The sequence below is a fragment of the Cyclopterus lumpus genome, chromosome 11 (assembly GCF_009769545.1).
Source record: "Cyclopterus lumpus isolate fCycLum1 chromosome 11, fCycLum1.pri, whole genome shotgun sequence".
NCBI lineage: Eukaryota > Metazoa > Chordata > Actinopteri > Perciformes > Cyclopteridae > Cyclopterus > Cyclopterus lumpus.
This window is the reverse complement of record NC_046976.1, coordinates 11,671,350-11,687,767: the sequence shown is the minus strand read 5'-3', so window position 1 is coordinate 11,687,767 and position 16,418 is coordinate 11,671,350. Positions and strand designations below refer to the sequence as shown.

At 40.5% G+C, this 16,418-nt stretch overlaps 2 protein-coding genes across 2 annotated transcripts; one reads left to right on the top strand and one right to left on the bottom strand.

Annotated features, from left to right (window-relative positions):
• Window positions 1-1,474: 1,474 nt before the first annotated feature.
• Window positions 1,475-2,577, bottom strand: LOC117739168 (forkhead box protein Q1-like). The gene is made up of 3 exons (XM_034545464.1): window positions 2,422-2,577; window positions 2,212-2,307; window positions 1,475-2,110 (listed from the first exon to the last, which is right to left on the bottom strand). The coding sequence occupies exons 1-3, from the start codon at window positions 2,575-2,577 to the stop codon at window positions 1,475-1,477; spliced, it is 888 nt and encodes a 295-aa protein (XP_034401355.1).
• A 3,113-nt stretch (window positions 2,578-5,690) lies between these two features.
• si:rp71-45k5.2 (uncharacterized protein LOC560783 homolog) lies at window positions 5,691-6,792 on the top strand. Its single transcript, XM_034545463.1, has 3 exons — window positions 5,691-5,846; window positions 5,961-6,056; window positions 6,157-6,792. The coding sequence occupies exons 1-3, from the start codon at window positions 5,691-5,693 to the stop codon at window positions 6,790-6,792; spliced, it is 888 nt and encodes a 295-aa protein (XP_034401354.1).
• Window positions 6,793-16,418: the final 9,626 nt, after the last annotated feature.

Genomic DNA, 16,418 nt, shown 5'->3' with positions numbered 1-16,418 from the left:
TTCTTTTATCCTGTGATGATAGTCTGATGACATAGCATGAAATAGGAACAGGGAAGAATATTTCTTCAACTATATTTCTCTCTTTAGTCGTGTAAGTAAAATTAGTTTGAATGTATTGCAATGAAACTGAATAGTTGTAATATCAGTTAAGGAGGTGGAACTTATACAGAAATTATTATTTATAATAGTTAAATTGGCCTTTAAAAGTAGAAATGACCTGTGGTCCAGTGGCCCTGCCCCAATATTTTTGTAATAGAACATTTAAAAAATGATTTTTGTGTTATCAGTAATTGTGCAATGTAGCATGCAAACAATATTTTTTTACTGAAAACAACAATAAAATGCAGTCACAGATGAAAATTGTCACTATCAACAAAAATATTAGAAATTCTAGATGGAAAATCCAGACAGTCCAGTCCAGACATGTCCTTTGTAACTATTGCAGTGATGTATGTAAAGTGAGTTATTAGAACAACTTGGCTCTCAATTTTAAAGGTTGAATGAGTTAAAACCGAACATTTTGTATATTTAATACAACACAAAAAACACTAGCTGTACACATTCAGAAGGCCAAAGCATTAGAAGGTCAAAGTGTAAATGTTTGAACTTATTTTTGTTTTAAAGGTAACATAATACATATTTAGTAGATGCAAAACCAGTTGGTCCCTTCACAAAGCTATTACCATCAGAGCCAACAACTGTACTAAGGTGAAAAACACTGGAATGTGGGTGATTAAACAAGAACAATGCTGCTTTTAAGTGAACAGATTATGACAACATTTGAGTGATTTTCACCTCATCTGAGCTCCACTGTGTTATTCAGTGCTGACCAGACACACAGTAAACATGAATGGCATTATGTTGTGTGGATTCATGTACTCAAGTACTGGGCTTGAAAACATTCTGGAGGTATTTGTACGTGAGCTACATTTGAACTACTCTAGTTACACTTTGTGTGTTTATCCCATGACAGTTATCTGAATGCTACAAGATACTTTACAGATGAAAGTTTGACATAAAACAGTGTGTGATAGATGGCGCATTCTTATTTTCTTCTTGCTTCTTTATTCTCCAAATAAAAAAGTGAGGAGTCACCAGTTGTGGTGAAGAAAAGAGATGCGTGTCATTTCAAAACTGAAGTCTGTCAAAATAAAATGCCATTTGCATTTTAGGACTGTCGTGATTGACACTTATTGGTCAGTAGCTAAAGCAGGTGAAAATAATATGGATAGTAAAAATGATTCAGTTTACATGCTGACACGCTGTCACAACTTACTGGAACATTATTAATAACACCAGTGTTCCAATATGACAAGTCAAACTGTGTGTTGTTAACCAGGTCGAATCCTCTTGATGACTATTATTGACTCATCTTATTGAAAACAACCAACGCCTTCAATTGTGTTTTATGTTTTATTATTAAAAAAAGTTTAGCAAGTGCTGCAGAAAGCTGGCATGTCAGGTACCAAACACTTTACAGCCAGAAACAGAGAGCATCATGGGTAAATGTAGGTACAGAGGAAGTGATGTGGGGGCTGATGTAATAAGGAGCAGCACTGGCTCTTGTGTAGACAGGGAATGAGGACTGAGTGCACACATTCATCCTGCTGATGGGCTGAGCAGCTCCATGAGCAGCGATTCTGTGGGGTGTGCAGCCTCCTGTTGAGCAGATGGGGGAACTTCCATCTGAAGCTTGGAGGAGCAGAGGCTCCTCAGAGTCCCATCTGAAGCTCCTCTTTGTCCCAACTAGTCTGTGTGTGGGCCGAGTCTGCTGCTCCACTCTGACCGGCACACTGGACAGAGGAGAAGCTCTGGAGGGCCGAGCAGAGGGACTGTCTCTCTTCAGGAGGGATTCAATGGAGAAAGGACTGCTGAACTTCACCTCACATCTGATCTGAACCGCTCTGCAGGCCGCTGGTTCAGGAGAGTGGAGAGCCGAGCAGAGCTCCGAGGGTCTGCTCGTGTTCTCCGTTTCCACTTTGGAGGCCAACTCAGGGAAGAGCTGCAGGAGTCCTTTGAAGTGACGACGCACCATCTTTGCTGTGATCTGACTGGGGTCCAGTTTCCAGTAGTTTCTCTTACTGTCCAGGGAATCAGGAACCACTGGAATCTGAAATATACAGAACAAGGTTATAGAGACAGGTTACGTTGTTTAATCAAATGATGAAAAGGTCATTTGAAATATCAAAAGTTTTTTGAATGAAAACTTACCTTGACAAAACATTTGTTGGTTGATAAACAAACTCTGATGTGTTTCTCAACAGATTTTCTTTCTTCATAGATTAAAGGTGCCAGTTTGTCCATCAACTAAAAAACATTAGGTGGAAATTAAATTAAAGGTTTTTGAAATGACAATCCATGTTTCATACGATAGCGCTCTTCAACAGTCATTAATTGTAACATGTCTTGACTCTTTCTCACCTGAATAAAAGTGAGCATCTTTCCTGGAGTGTCTTGGAGGACGACAGCGATCTTAGCCAGGTAGGTGGTGCTCTTCCTGAACACACCTCGCTGAGAGCTGCTGGCTGGAACAGGGAGAGGCAGCTGAGCCCCACACTTCTCCGTCCTTTTCTGCATCTTGTTTGTTGGAGAATCAGAGGAGTCAGGTCCCACACAGAGTGATCACAACCTCACTGAGACCACATGTGGACCTGAAGGGGTCAGCTCTGGTTATAAGTCCTTATGGGACAATAAGACATGAGAGGGTGTGCACTGCAGGTTAATGGGGACCTTTTGATAAGTAGGTGAGTCGTTACTGCTGGAGGTGGGTGGAGCCCGTGATCACACTAAGTGTCCATTTGTCTATATGGATGTTCTGAAAGCCTGATCTGCCTCTTTGTCCGACTATATATCTAAACTTATTATAAAGTAATAGAAGTCTAACATTTCATACAAACTAATATTTGAAACATGCATCTATTAGGTGACCATATCCTAAAGTGAGGAACAATCTAAGCCCCTCAAAATCAACAAATTCTAAAAACATTGATAATTTATCAGCTTTAGATGATATTTTGGCAGTTTACTTTTGAATAATCCTAAAGGTGAACTCACTAATGTGTTTTGTAACATGTGCAGTACTCACATTGAAGTTTCAGTGGAGCAACAAACACACTTTAGCCGATTGACTCAACTAGCTTATATCTGCAGGTGTGTGTTGTTCTGTACCTGTGATGCTGTGGCCTTTTTAAACACCAGTTATTATAAACATAAACTTGAAACTACACGGTTCCATCTCACATGTTGTCTTAAATTGTTATAAGAGACAAAATAAAATTGTGTTTTTTCAGCATTTCAAAGGCTGATAATCCACAATACACAGTGTCAGGAGTGACACTGACATTCCAATGAGCAATCTAATCAGATTCCAGCAATTTGCACATCCCTCATCACTGCTTTAAAGTAAATGTATTGCCCTTTGTCCCACATAATGACGCAGGTCATTTGCATTAGTGATCCTCATTCAGATGCATCCACACATTACCCATGCAGAAAGCTTTACAAACCAGTTTAGAGGATGGCTTTGATGGAAGGCTGAGTCGGCAGGTTTCTATTTTTTGGCCAAACACAAAACCAGCTGATTCCACTGGTCTTTGATTGAAGCTGCTCTGGGGTCTGGATTACATTGCTGAACCTGGGCCAGTTCAGATTTTAGGCCAGATCCAGGTTTTACTCAGAAAAGTTGTCAGCTGAATGAAAATGTAACCACTACTTTAGGAATGATTATAGACAGTGACTGAGCCAGACCACAAAAGCAATTCACAGCCACACCATCACATTTATTTATTTATTTATTATTGAATATGAAACATATGAGTGGTGATGTGGCCACCCAATGTGAGTTGATATGAGGGGAGACAAGAACAAACTGGTGTGGAGGAAAGGAAGGCGTTATTGATGTATGACAGGAGTGAGGCGTGGTCCTACCAAAAGAAGACCCAATGTGCAGCTATTCCCCTCAGAAATCACAAAAGGCCTTGTATACATTGAAGAGATGTTATTCACTTCACAGCTCGATTCTGATTATTCAGTTTCAAGAGTAATGTATCTGTCTAGTCATTTGTATTTTCTTTAGCCAGTGACACATTATTTTCAGAGCAATAAAGTCAGTGATTTTGAATTAATACAGATAATAATTTTATGTTGGCAAATATAATGTATATCTAATATAAGGTCAGTAAACAATTACTTTAAAATCCATTTTGTGTGTGATAGCCATGGACATAAACTGAAACCTGAAAACTCACACTGTGTACTTTAAAACATGTTTACTGTGTGTGTTCATAACATTCTCCAGTTCTCTGTTCAGACAGATGAACTGAATGTGAATGAAGCACAGATGAGGTGTGAACTACTGGAAAGTGACCAAAGACTCACACGCCACTCACAACCATCAGCCATTTAAACTGTTACATTCCAGTACTTATTACAGCCTTTGTCTGTGAGAGCAATGCACTTCTTTGTGAAGGGGCACAGTTTAATCCACTATATGAGTGTTCGTTAGAGTAATACCAAATGTTGCTTGATAAACTAAAAGCTTTTAAGGATTCTAGTGGGGTGTTTTTATTTATTAAAAATAGTAATATTGGACTGTGTAAGAATCCAATCAAAGACCAAAACCAGTCTACTTAACTTTTAAAAACCTACACGTTGGGTGTGGGTCGGCGATGAGTCTGTTTTAAGTTGTCACAATCCTAATAAAGATATTGGTTAGCTTCTACAACTCAGTGGACCCCCGGCTTGTTAAAAACATTTTGGGATATACAAGTGTTTTCTTGACAAGTTCTTGGAGTGCATTAATTCCACTTCAAAAATCCTCCTGTATGAGAGGGTCTTTCTTGCAATCATATACTGGTGCTCTTTGGATGCTTCAGGGGTACTGGGCTTAATTCATATTCTGAAGGGCTCAACAACGCAAGGGTGGAATATTGTCTCCTTACAATGCACACTAAGTTTTGTGCAAAGATAAAATGCCTTTATTGTACATGGCAAAATGTGGCAAAATGTATTAACAGTAGCTTGCACACCTTTATTGTGTTACACAAATTACTTGAGTGGGAGGGTGGTTATGTCATTGAGCAAGCTGATTGGTCCAAAACTAGGTCCAAAAATAGATAAAAGACCACATAAAAATGTATACATATACGTTATAGAATGAGGGAATGGGAGTGAGACCTGTTTTTAACAAGTCGACGGACAACAACCTCCTCAAGATGAGTTTGGCACTGACTGACCGTGACACTGTAATGGACTGAATCAAAAACAGATCAGCACGTGGATGTGACGCAGGTTTGAATATTAGTAAATTATACCTTTTTACACTAATGAAATGTTTTCGATTTGCAGTAACTGCAAAGCAATGTATTACTTATTTCTAAATAGATTATATGATAAACTTATATGAACTTTTATATTTTTTAGTGTGCAATTGATATTCTGAACAAAGTACATGCTGATGAACGTTAAGAAATATACTGTTTTTGTGTTCACGGGCTCCACCCACCTCCAGCAGTAACGACTCACCTACTTATCAAAAGGTTCCCATTAACCTGCAGTGCACACCCTCTCATGTCTTATTGTCCCATAAGGACTTATAACCAGAGCTGACCCCTTCAGGTCCACATGTGGTCTCAGTGAGGTTGTGATCACTCTGTGTGGGACCTGACTCCTCTGATTCTCCAACAAACAAGATGCAGAAAAGGACGGAGAAGTGTGGGGCTCAGCTGCCTCTCCCTGTTCCAGCCAGCAGCTCTCAGCGAGGTGTGTTCAGGAAGAGCACCACCTACCTGGCTAAGATCGCTGTCGTCCTCCAAGACACTCCAGGAAAGATGCTCACTTTTATTCAGGTGAGAAAGAGTCAAGACATGTTACAATTAATGACTGTTGAAGAGCGCTATCGTATGAAACATGGATTGTCATTTCAAAAACCTTTAATTTAATTTCCACCTAATGTTTTTTAGTTGATGGACAAACTGGCACCTTTAATCTATGAAGAAAGAAAATCTGTTGAGAACAACATCAGAGTTTGTTTATCAACCAACAAATGTTTTGTCAAGGTAAGTTTTCATTCAAAAACTTTTGATATTTCAAATGACCTTTTCATCATTTGATTAAACAACGTAACCTGTCTCTATAACCTTGTTCTGTATATTTCAGATTCCAGTGGTTCCTGATTCCCTGGACAGTAAGAGAAACTACTGGAAACTGGACCCCAGTCAGATCACAGCAAAGATGGTGCGTCGTCACTTCAAAGGACTCCTGCAGCTCTTCCCTGAGTTGGCCTCCAAAGTGGAAACGGAGAACACGAGCAGACCCTCGGAGCTCTGCTCGGCTCTCCACTCTCCTGAACCAGCGGCCTGCAGAGCGGTTCAGATCAGATGTGAGGTGAAGTTCAGCAGTCCTTTCTCCATTGAATCCCTCCTGAAGAGAGACAGTCCCTCTGCTCGGCCCTCCAGAGCTTCTCCTCTGTCCAGTGTGCCGGTCAGAGTGGAGCAGCAGACTCGGCCCACACACAGACTAGTTGGGACAAAGAGGAGCTTCAGATGGGACTCTGAGGAGCCTCTGCTCCTCCAAGCTTCAGATGGAAGTTCCCCCATCTGCTCAACAGGAGGCAGCACACCCCACAGAATCGCTGCTCATGGAGCTGCTCAGCCCATCAGCAGGATGAACGTGTGCACTCAGTCCTCATTCCCTGTCTACACAAGAGCCAGTGCTGCTCCTTATTACATCAGCCCCCACATCACTTCCTCTGTACCTACATTTACCCATGATGCTCTTCGGTTCTGTATGTAAAAGTATTCTTCCTACTTCTGAATTGCACTTTTATATGTTATATGTTTTTGAGTGGACCATACACTCTAGTGAAATCAGACACACTTTTAAATCACACAAGGCCAATAAATGGTGTCATCTGTGTCTCTTTGTGTCAAATGTTTTTTATTTGTGGCCGTATTTTGTCATCAGCATCTGACCAAAGGATGGCAGCATAGTATTTAAAAGTTTATCTTGAAATACAATAATGTCAAGACACCCATACCCTTGTATCAAGCGGAAGATTAAAGTTTTTCTACTGCATCCTGGTACTTTCATTGAGCATGAATATTATTAGGTTTCCTTGTTTCTGTATTCCTTCTAAACTCACCTGAAAGTCTATGCCATGTTTAGGGTGTTAAGAGACTACAATATCTAATGCATGTCATAAGTAACCATGCAAATCGGTGAAGTTGTTACATTTGAACTTCAAACCCTGTTTTCTGAGGCTGCAGCATAGGGCTGCAGTCATGATTTAATCCTTGACATTATATTGAGTTGACTGACCACTGTGGCAAGGTTACGGTGAACAAATATGTAATGGATGAAAGCTGTTTGCTTTTCTATTTGCAGTGCATCTGCGCTGGGATGTACCACGTCTGAACCATAACCTACTTAGTCTTTCTAAACTTCTCTTACAATTCACATTGAGAAATCCTGCACTAGAAGTTGCATGATTAATTTTAAGTTTGTGAAGGCAAGCCCATTTTAAGCCATATTAGATTAGTCAGGATATAAATGCCCAGAGTCGGGGTAGATTAAGAAAGCTATATTCATTTCTTCACACTGTGGCTCTTTATATACTCTACTGACCCATTTTCAAACACAAAAGAATATGAGGCCATTCTTCACCACCACGCCTTGCTGTCAGGTCACTGGGAAGTCATGAAGACGGGTATTCATTTATGACCCACTCAGTCAACATTGGAACTTCACAAACAGGATTGGGAGCAAGCGGTATGGAAGAATGTAAAGAGAGGGGTTACCTGAGATGTTTAAAGGCAGAAACGCAAGAATCAAACTCAGACTGAAGAATGCCCAGAGTCAGCCAACATTCAAGAATGATGTTGTCCAGCAAATAAAACACAAGTTCACTAGTATTTATATTCCAAGAATATAAATCAAACATTAGCTTTACTTAAGTTTGGTAGTCTCAGGCTCAACATCTATAGATTTGAATCTATAAGTTGAAGCCCCCACAATCTAGTTGATAAACAGTGCCAACTCTCCACCATTTTGAATTGTGTCACCACCGCGCATTGGTGGTAAAAAGGCTTTAACTCTTCTCTGTGTTTGAGTTATGAAGCAAATAACTCAAAAGATCTGAGGTCAAGTTTAGATGTTAATGCTTATTCATTTGATGGCCCGTATCAAGGTCAAGAATGTCTGGCAGATGACATCAGAGCATGTGAACTGGGCTGGGTAGAGGGCAATGAAGAAGAGTTTGTGAGCTCAGCATTTAGCATTGTGTGCCCACAACATAATTCCACCCTGTGGAATTACTGGTGGACGACCTAGATTACAACGCAACCTCACGCCTTCTATTCCCCCCCACCCCCTCACTCTGCTGACTGGTCAACAGAGATTACACTCAGGGAGTCGAGTCTGGCAGTCAGACAGAGCGGCTGAGCATGTGATTGACTGAGTGACACACTGAGGGACAGGAGACAAAAAAACATTTTCCTTTTCTTCGCTGCTTGTTATATTCCTCTAATCTATTCTGTTTTGGCATTTTGTTGTGATTTACCCATTTCCATTCATCCTCCAGGGAAGTCCTAGGGTGAAAAGAGCTTAGCCAGGCACCGAAACTTCTTTGTTTTGAATGAAGAATTCACAGAATTAACATAGAAAGTGTTAAGAAAGTAATGGAAGTTATCCATTAATAGCACAATCAGAGAAACTGGAGCTTGTCTGTCTCACCACTGTTAAGGATTAATGTCAGTTGCTGCTTTGTTTACTGATTGAGTAAACTGGTTCAAGCATTAATCCCCCTGAATGCTGCATTGTGCAGTTGATTCTCTCTGTATTTGCTGTACAGGCCAGTATCACCCAGCATGTATCAGATTGCTTGAACCTCACACTGTGTATGAGGGTCTCTGTATGTACGTCTGTTTTTATGTTACGCTGTTTGTAAATTGGTCTCCCAAATCCTGAACCCAAAGTTAAACCTTAACTGCAGTTAGATGTTAGCCCTCATCCCTAAACCAAAATATGCCCCTCCTCTCCTTTCAAAAATGTAATTGTGTACTGACCTAGTGCATGAGCGTGTGTATAGGTTTCAGACTAATCTCCAGACAGTCCTACTGCAGCTTGTTTACATGTAGACCAGGAGACACCATAGGGACCTGCTTCACTGAGTAAAAATGCACTAATATTAGCACTCAAACTTCCATTCCCAGTCTCATGCTTTGTAATATTGTAGCAAAATATGATATATATATATAAACACACACACACACACACACACACACACACACACACACACACACACGTAATATTGGGCTCCACGGTGGTGTAGTGGCTAGCACTGTCGCCTCACAGCAAGAGGGCCGATTCCCGGTCGGAGCGGTCCTTCTGTGTGGAGTTTACATGTTCTCCCCGTGGCAGCGTGGGTTCTCTCCGGGCTCTCCGACTTCCTCCCACAGTCCAAAGACATGCTGCAGGTTAATTGATCTCTAAATGTCCCATAGGTGTGAATGTGAGAGTGAATGGTTGTATGTCCCTACATGTGCCCTCGATGGACTGGCGGCCTGTCCAGGGTGTCCCCTGCCTTCGCCCTATGTCAGCTGGGATAGGCTCCAGCGCCTCTGCGACCCTAATGAGGATAAGCGGTATTGAAAATGGATGGATGGATGGATGGATATACGTAATATTATATATATTTAATACATTAATATTTCCCTCTCAAATGTGTATACAAGTATAAATTAATTAACACATAATTAGAATATATTAAGAAGTACCTGACAATTGAAGGCTACTTCTAACATATTTAGCTACTTGGCCATGAGAAATACCAATACCATATACCATGTTCAATGTAAAAGCAGGTATAACTGCAATACCCTACAGGAGGTGGCTGCCACTATATACTATAGCTCATTGCACTTGTGTACTCATGCCGTAATGTCCTGAGTAAGTTCTGGAGCTGTCCTGAGTTGTAGCACTCGGACGTCAGAGGATAAACGAGCACCAGTCGACATCCGTTCACAACAAACAACAACCGGTCACGTCGCGCTCGTCTTCCTCGTCCCGGTCCCGGCCTGCACCGCCCACGGCAGCTGCTGTCATCCTTAAACTACCGTATCGCCTTTACAGCCGGTTCATGCAGCCTGTGAGGCGTTCAAGGACCGTGCATAAAATGACACCTCAAACATACAAGTCTTTTGGGGTTGACGCTGTTGTGTCTGTTGTATTATTTTGAATGTGGCACGAACCTACTTTGTCCATTCCGTGAATATAAAAATATACATTTCCTTGGGTGAAATGCATTTGTTTTAAAACTGAATTGTGTGACAGTAAAGGCTATATTCCTATTATCTCTCTATTCCCTTTATTGTCCAATATATCTGAAACATCCACATCACATTTTTACATCAGAAATGTCCTTTTTTTCCAACGATCTAAAGTAGCCTGCAAACTTTTGCTTAACAAATAAAATACCACTGAGTTCAACAGACCACATTAATGTTGTCCTGCATGAGCTAACGGCACGGCATGTCATGTGTTTCTGAATCACACATTCCTGTTACAGGCCTATTGCATCACTGTGGTTGTCATGCCTGGTTGAACGCATTGAATAAGGTAGGTAACATCCCATACCAATTTCCCACCAGGGATCAATGAATTCTGATTCTGATTATGTGAGGTGATGAGTAAGCAGATGTCAGTAACAGCACATATTAGTCTTTTATTAAATGTAAATACTTCTGATGTACTGGATTCAGCAGTAGTCAGCTTTGACTTTTGTACATCTTTTATTATGCTCTGCAATGATAATATAATATATTATAGTATGACACTCCCATGGCTCATTTCTTAAATTGTCATACTTTTAATACTTTAAATAAATATACTTTGAATTGTTTTCTTTGACTTATAATGGGGTATTTTTACAGTGTTGTTTTGTTACTTTTTCTTTAGTAAAACATTTGAATGATTACTCCACCATTGTCTTTTTCCTACCTAATTTATCTTTATATAAATAGTATTTACAACAGCCCCTGAAGGCAGCATTACACACAATTAAAAGGCCCTTGTGGTGTTTACTTCATCCTCTGTAAAGTGCTAGGGAGTTTCAAGTTCAGTTGAATTCATTTTATTATCGACACAGAAGGATTTATCAAGGAGAAACTTTAAAACCATTCAGACTTTTATCTTCATATAACATGATTTTACTTAGATTTATTAAAATAAAGAACAGCAAGTTGTATAACTTGTATCAACATCACTGAGACATGTTTTATCCTCAGGTGGCGAGGCAGTGACCTTTGATTTACAACAGCAATTGTTTTTTTGAAGAGTGTATTGTTTGATTATCCTCACTATAAGAACAATAAAGAATCATTAACAGCTGGGCTATCTGTGTCACCAACTAAATATCTATTAAGTATTAACAACAACTCAGACAGTGAAGTAGGCCATGTTTTTCCCCAAAACAAACGGTCAATCATTGAAATAACACAACAGTATTCACTCCTTTGAGCAGTGCAGCATAGTTAACCCTGTACTGAGTTAATCAACTGTAAGTCTTCCTTAGCCGTGACAGAATCTGTAACTTTGAGTACACGTGATCAGTCAAAACATCGTACACACACAGACACACACACACACACACGCACGCATGCACACACACAGACACACACAGACACACATACGCATGCACGCACACACGCATGCACGCACGCACGCACGCACGCACGCACGCACACATAAGGTGTTCTTATACCCCAAGTCCCTAATCCCCGCATATTTCCACTGTGTGACTCCTTGACCCCTACCACCTGGACAATTAATATTTCTATCAATGACCCCTCATCCACAACATTCCCCTATACCTATTACATCGAACTCCCCTTCACCACTTCCTCTTCAATTCAAACAGCTGTGTTCACTGTTATATATAGACCCTGTTGTTCCACAGTTCATCAACTCATTTTCCTGTTTGGATGACGAGTGAAAACACAGTCTGACCTGCGACACAGCAGGGGGTCACCGTTTCCCCTCATGTGTCACAGGACACAGTACACCCTTTTAATATGTGCAGGCGGACGCACATTTTTGCTTTCACTTTGAGGCTCAAATGGTTCCAATCAACTTGATAGGAACTGAATCGAGCTGTGGGTTGAACATGAATCTGATTTTGTGCTGAGTTCCTATATCTGTAGATAAGTTTGAATCTAGAACGGTGCAGTCGTAGACCCACCAGCTAACATCCTGTCACCCTGACCTCACATATTTTCTTCAGGAATCAAAACAGAGGCTGGTTAGGTGCAGCTTCCACTTTAGTAAATGGTCCAACGTGCTTTATCTGCGCAGGCCAACCCGCTGCGGCTGGAATGTGTTGCTCCTGCCAAATGGAAATGCAGAAGAATAATTTCAGGATCAGTCTGGATTACTACGTGCATGGGGAAATAAACAATATGAAAGGTTGTTAGCATTACAGGCACAATGAAACAATATAATCAATCTGTTGCCAGTGTAACCAAATTAAATTTCTACCTCATCATTCATCTATAAGGGATTCCTAGGTAGCACCAATGCCTGTGCACAGCTACAGTATTTACACTTGGCACCAACTGAGTGCTGCTCTGGCTTTGTTTGATTCAGTACTGTGCCTTGGCATGTTTACTGTGTCTACAATTGTTGCTGGTGATAAAGATATTAGAGCTATGAACAGTGACGGTGGCCACGGGAGGATTAGGTTAGCTCACTCTTTGTTTATCTTCTTTTCTTATACAACACAGAATGCGTTCAGTCAGATGCTGGTCATTCATGCAACCACAATCCCCTTTGTACTGCATAGCAGGATGGTGTCTATTCCCCTTCATACTCATGATTTCCTGGATTTTGGAGTACAAGGCAAATATTAGATTGTCACTTGACTGCATTGAACATAATCAGTTAGACAGTGTGAATACACAAATTAATACACACTAATTAATCACTAGTCTTGTGCCTCTGCTTTTTTCTTTTTGAAGTTTGGTCATGTCTTTTGAAGGATACAGTAATAATTAGAGACTTGTTTGTCTCAATGCTTTGAGAATGTGTCAGCTGACTGTCCCTGTGGTAATGTGACTACTGTCTTCAAAACAACAAGTCTGATTTATTTTCTTTATCATGGTTTACATGTTTTCCAAGTTCATATGATTTGCTTTAGATCAGAGTAGATATTTAGTGAGAGATCTAATGAGCCCGTTCACATTTTGTCGGGGTCCGGTTAGTTTCACCTTTGCCCCCAGGAGCTCACACACCAAACAAACAATGTTAGTAAGGCATTACTGTTTAATGACAACCGTTACACATCGGTAACCACAGCCTGGTTAGTCACTCAGTAACAACCTTATCAACATCAAGAGAAAACTAGACAGTCTTATCAAAGCAGTTACTCCCCCTTATAAAGATAATCAATATTCAATATAGGCCAGGCTGGGAAAACATCCCATTAGAACCGTGCAGGAGCTGACCCCACCACTACCAGTGCAATCACTTTACAGCCAAATAAAAATCCACATGGTTTGTTTGTCTGCAAGCCGTGTGATATAAGGTGCAATAATTACAGGCTGTATAAATTCATAAAAGGCTTGAGTGCTGGCTGTAAAAAGATCTCTTTCTAAAATAGAAAACCACAAAATACCATTACATCCAGCTGTGGTTGATAGAAATCATTATGTGTTAGTTACGCCTGCTAAATTAAGCATGAATAATTAGGCGTGATAGTAAATGTGATGTATATCTATTTTATGGGGTCAGATCAGTCTCAATAATTGCAAATGCACACAGAGAGACTTACAAATGCAAACACAAGATTTACAAATGCGCACAGAACAATTTACAAATATGTTCGATTTACAAATGCACACAGAGAGACTTACAAATGACAGCCCCGTGGGGAGGGGAGGGGGAGATGCGCTCATTTGATTGGTTGAAAATGAGGGCAACATGTGATTGGCTACAGCTAGATCTATGTTGAAAAAACGCATTTGCGGATCTAGCCATGGCAGGGGAGTCTCAATTTATTTGTAAATCCTTCTGTGTGCATTTGTAAATCGAACATATTTGTAAATTGTTCTGTGCGCATTTGTAAATCTTGTGTTTGCATTTGTAAGTCTCTGTGTGCATTTGCAATTATTGAGACTGATCTGACCCCATACTATTTGAATAATTTTCTTTTGGAAAGAAAAAGTTTGACATTTGGGACACATGCTTCTTTACTCTCTTGCTGAAGGTTGGATTAGAAGTTTAGTACTGGCGGATAATTGTAAGTCTTAGGAGTTTGTTGTTTTTACATATGAAAACAAATGAGGTACGATGTGTTAATTAATGAGCTTGATATGGGCGGGTTGGGGGATTTTGTTACTTTCAGAGACAGCAATGCTACCTGTTTCCCCATGTGTACAGTATTGATGCTAAGCTAAGCTAACTGGCATGTTTTGCAGACAGGCATGAGAGTGGTGGCTGTCTAACCAGAACACACAAACTGCAGCTAATGATTTATCTGGACTGCACAGGTAGCTTTGGAAAGTTTAGCTTTTCAACTTCTATATAAAGATTTACCACTGCGGTCAACAGAGGGTTCCTTCGTCTTGCTTTTTACTGAAAACACAATGCGGGAATAGCTTTCTGCATTGATCACATGTTGCCATCACCTTACAAACTATTTACTACAGAGACATTTCAAGTCATGTGTTTCTGAATCATATGTTCCTGTTACAGGCCTGTTGCGCCACTGTGGGTGTCATGACTGGTTTAATCTACCACACAAAGACTCTGTGATGGGTGTGTGTATTGAATAAAGGTAAGGAGCGAGCAGATGTTAGGAAAATGTCAGACATAGTATTTTATTACATGATTGCAGGATTCAGCAGTAGTCCGTGGAATGAATGAGCTTTGAACTTCAGTGCTTCGTAATCTGTCAGTTTTTTGTTATCTGCTCTGTTTGCAGTGAACATTGTGGTCATGCCCTTAGTGAATCAACTCACTTCAACTGACTGGCAGGAGACAGTTTCAGCTAGTGCTATCTCTGGATGTACAGTATGGGCCTACTGTATCAGAGGGAGGAGCAGAAGGAGAGGACAGAAAGAGGAACAAGACAAATTAACGACAAAAAATACAGGATCCCATTTGCTGTAATGTTACTTGAAGACTTCAATGTTCAAAAGTTATTCTTTTGTCATTCTGTTTACATGGTACGACAGGCTTTACATGCATGACCTTACACATCCAAATCTATTGATTTATTTATCTTTACATAATATTACCAAGAATATTACTAGCTATATTTGCATTGTTCTTTAAAAAATGATGTCAACAAAGGGTCTTCCCAGGATTAAGGAGGACCTGAGGAGTTCTGGCTTTATTTAATATGCCTTCTAAAGGCTGCCATCTGCTCCCACAAACACTGCAATCAGCCAGGTGAAAGTCCACTGGTTTTATCAGGTATTGAGACACTCTGTGACCCACATATGCTGCACTAAATCTATCACAGTTGGCAGCCAAATGCTATCTTTGTTTCACAATGATAGCTGGATGGGAGCTGTAGGGTCAGACACATAAACTTGTTCACGCAGACACAGATGTCACTCTGTAGTGTTTTTAGTAATGGCCAGATATCTAAGACTATTTTTGATTCCAACCATTAGCATTGATCCCCATGTTGTGCAAAGTACAAAGTGACTGAGTGTTAAATTAGTGGAGTGGTTATATGTTTCCCCTCAAACGCGCCTATTGTCCGATGTGTTCCTATCGTGGGCCTCACATTACAAGCCCACAGTGCGGCTATTGTATCTCGACAAGGACCTTTCACGCACTCTTTGCCAATACAAGCACGTATTGGCAGATCAACAGTGTAACAGTCAGTCTCTTGCAGGTGTGGAAATTTCCACTGCACTGTAGCACAAGTGTCATAAGTGAAACTAATGGATCTGGGATCATGAACAACATTTATACACACACACACACACACACACACACACACGCACTCACACAGCCGGTCACTTGTAGAGAGGATTGTTGAAGATAACATCTTCCCCTCAAACTAACATCTGTACATCAACACACACAATGGCTAACCATCTCTATTGAGGTTTTGATTATTGCTATTGTAGTACAAGCTAACTTTGATGAGACAATAGCAGTGTGCTATCAAGGAAAGGCAGCTTGATCTAAGGAGAGGGAAGGGCTTGCCTTTGTACAGACTTATCTTCTCTTGGCCTTAAATCAAGGTTGCAGACCGAGCTGCATTCCTAACCCCTCCGCCTCATACAACAGCCCACAATGGCTCAAACCCATCCTAAAAAATGTAAACTGTGTGGATTACCAGAGGGTAGAAATACCATTAAGACTTCTAGTCAGCCCTAGTTAGTGTGGTGAATTATAGTTTACAGAAG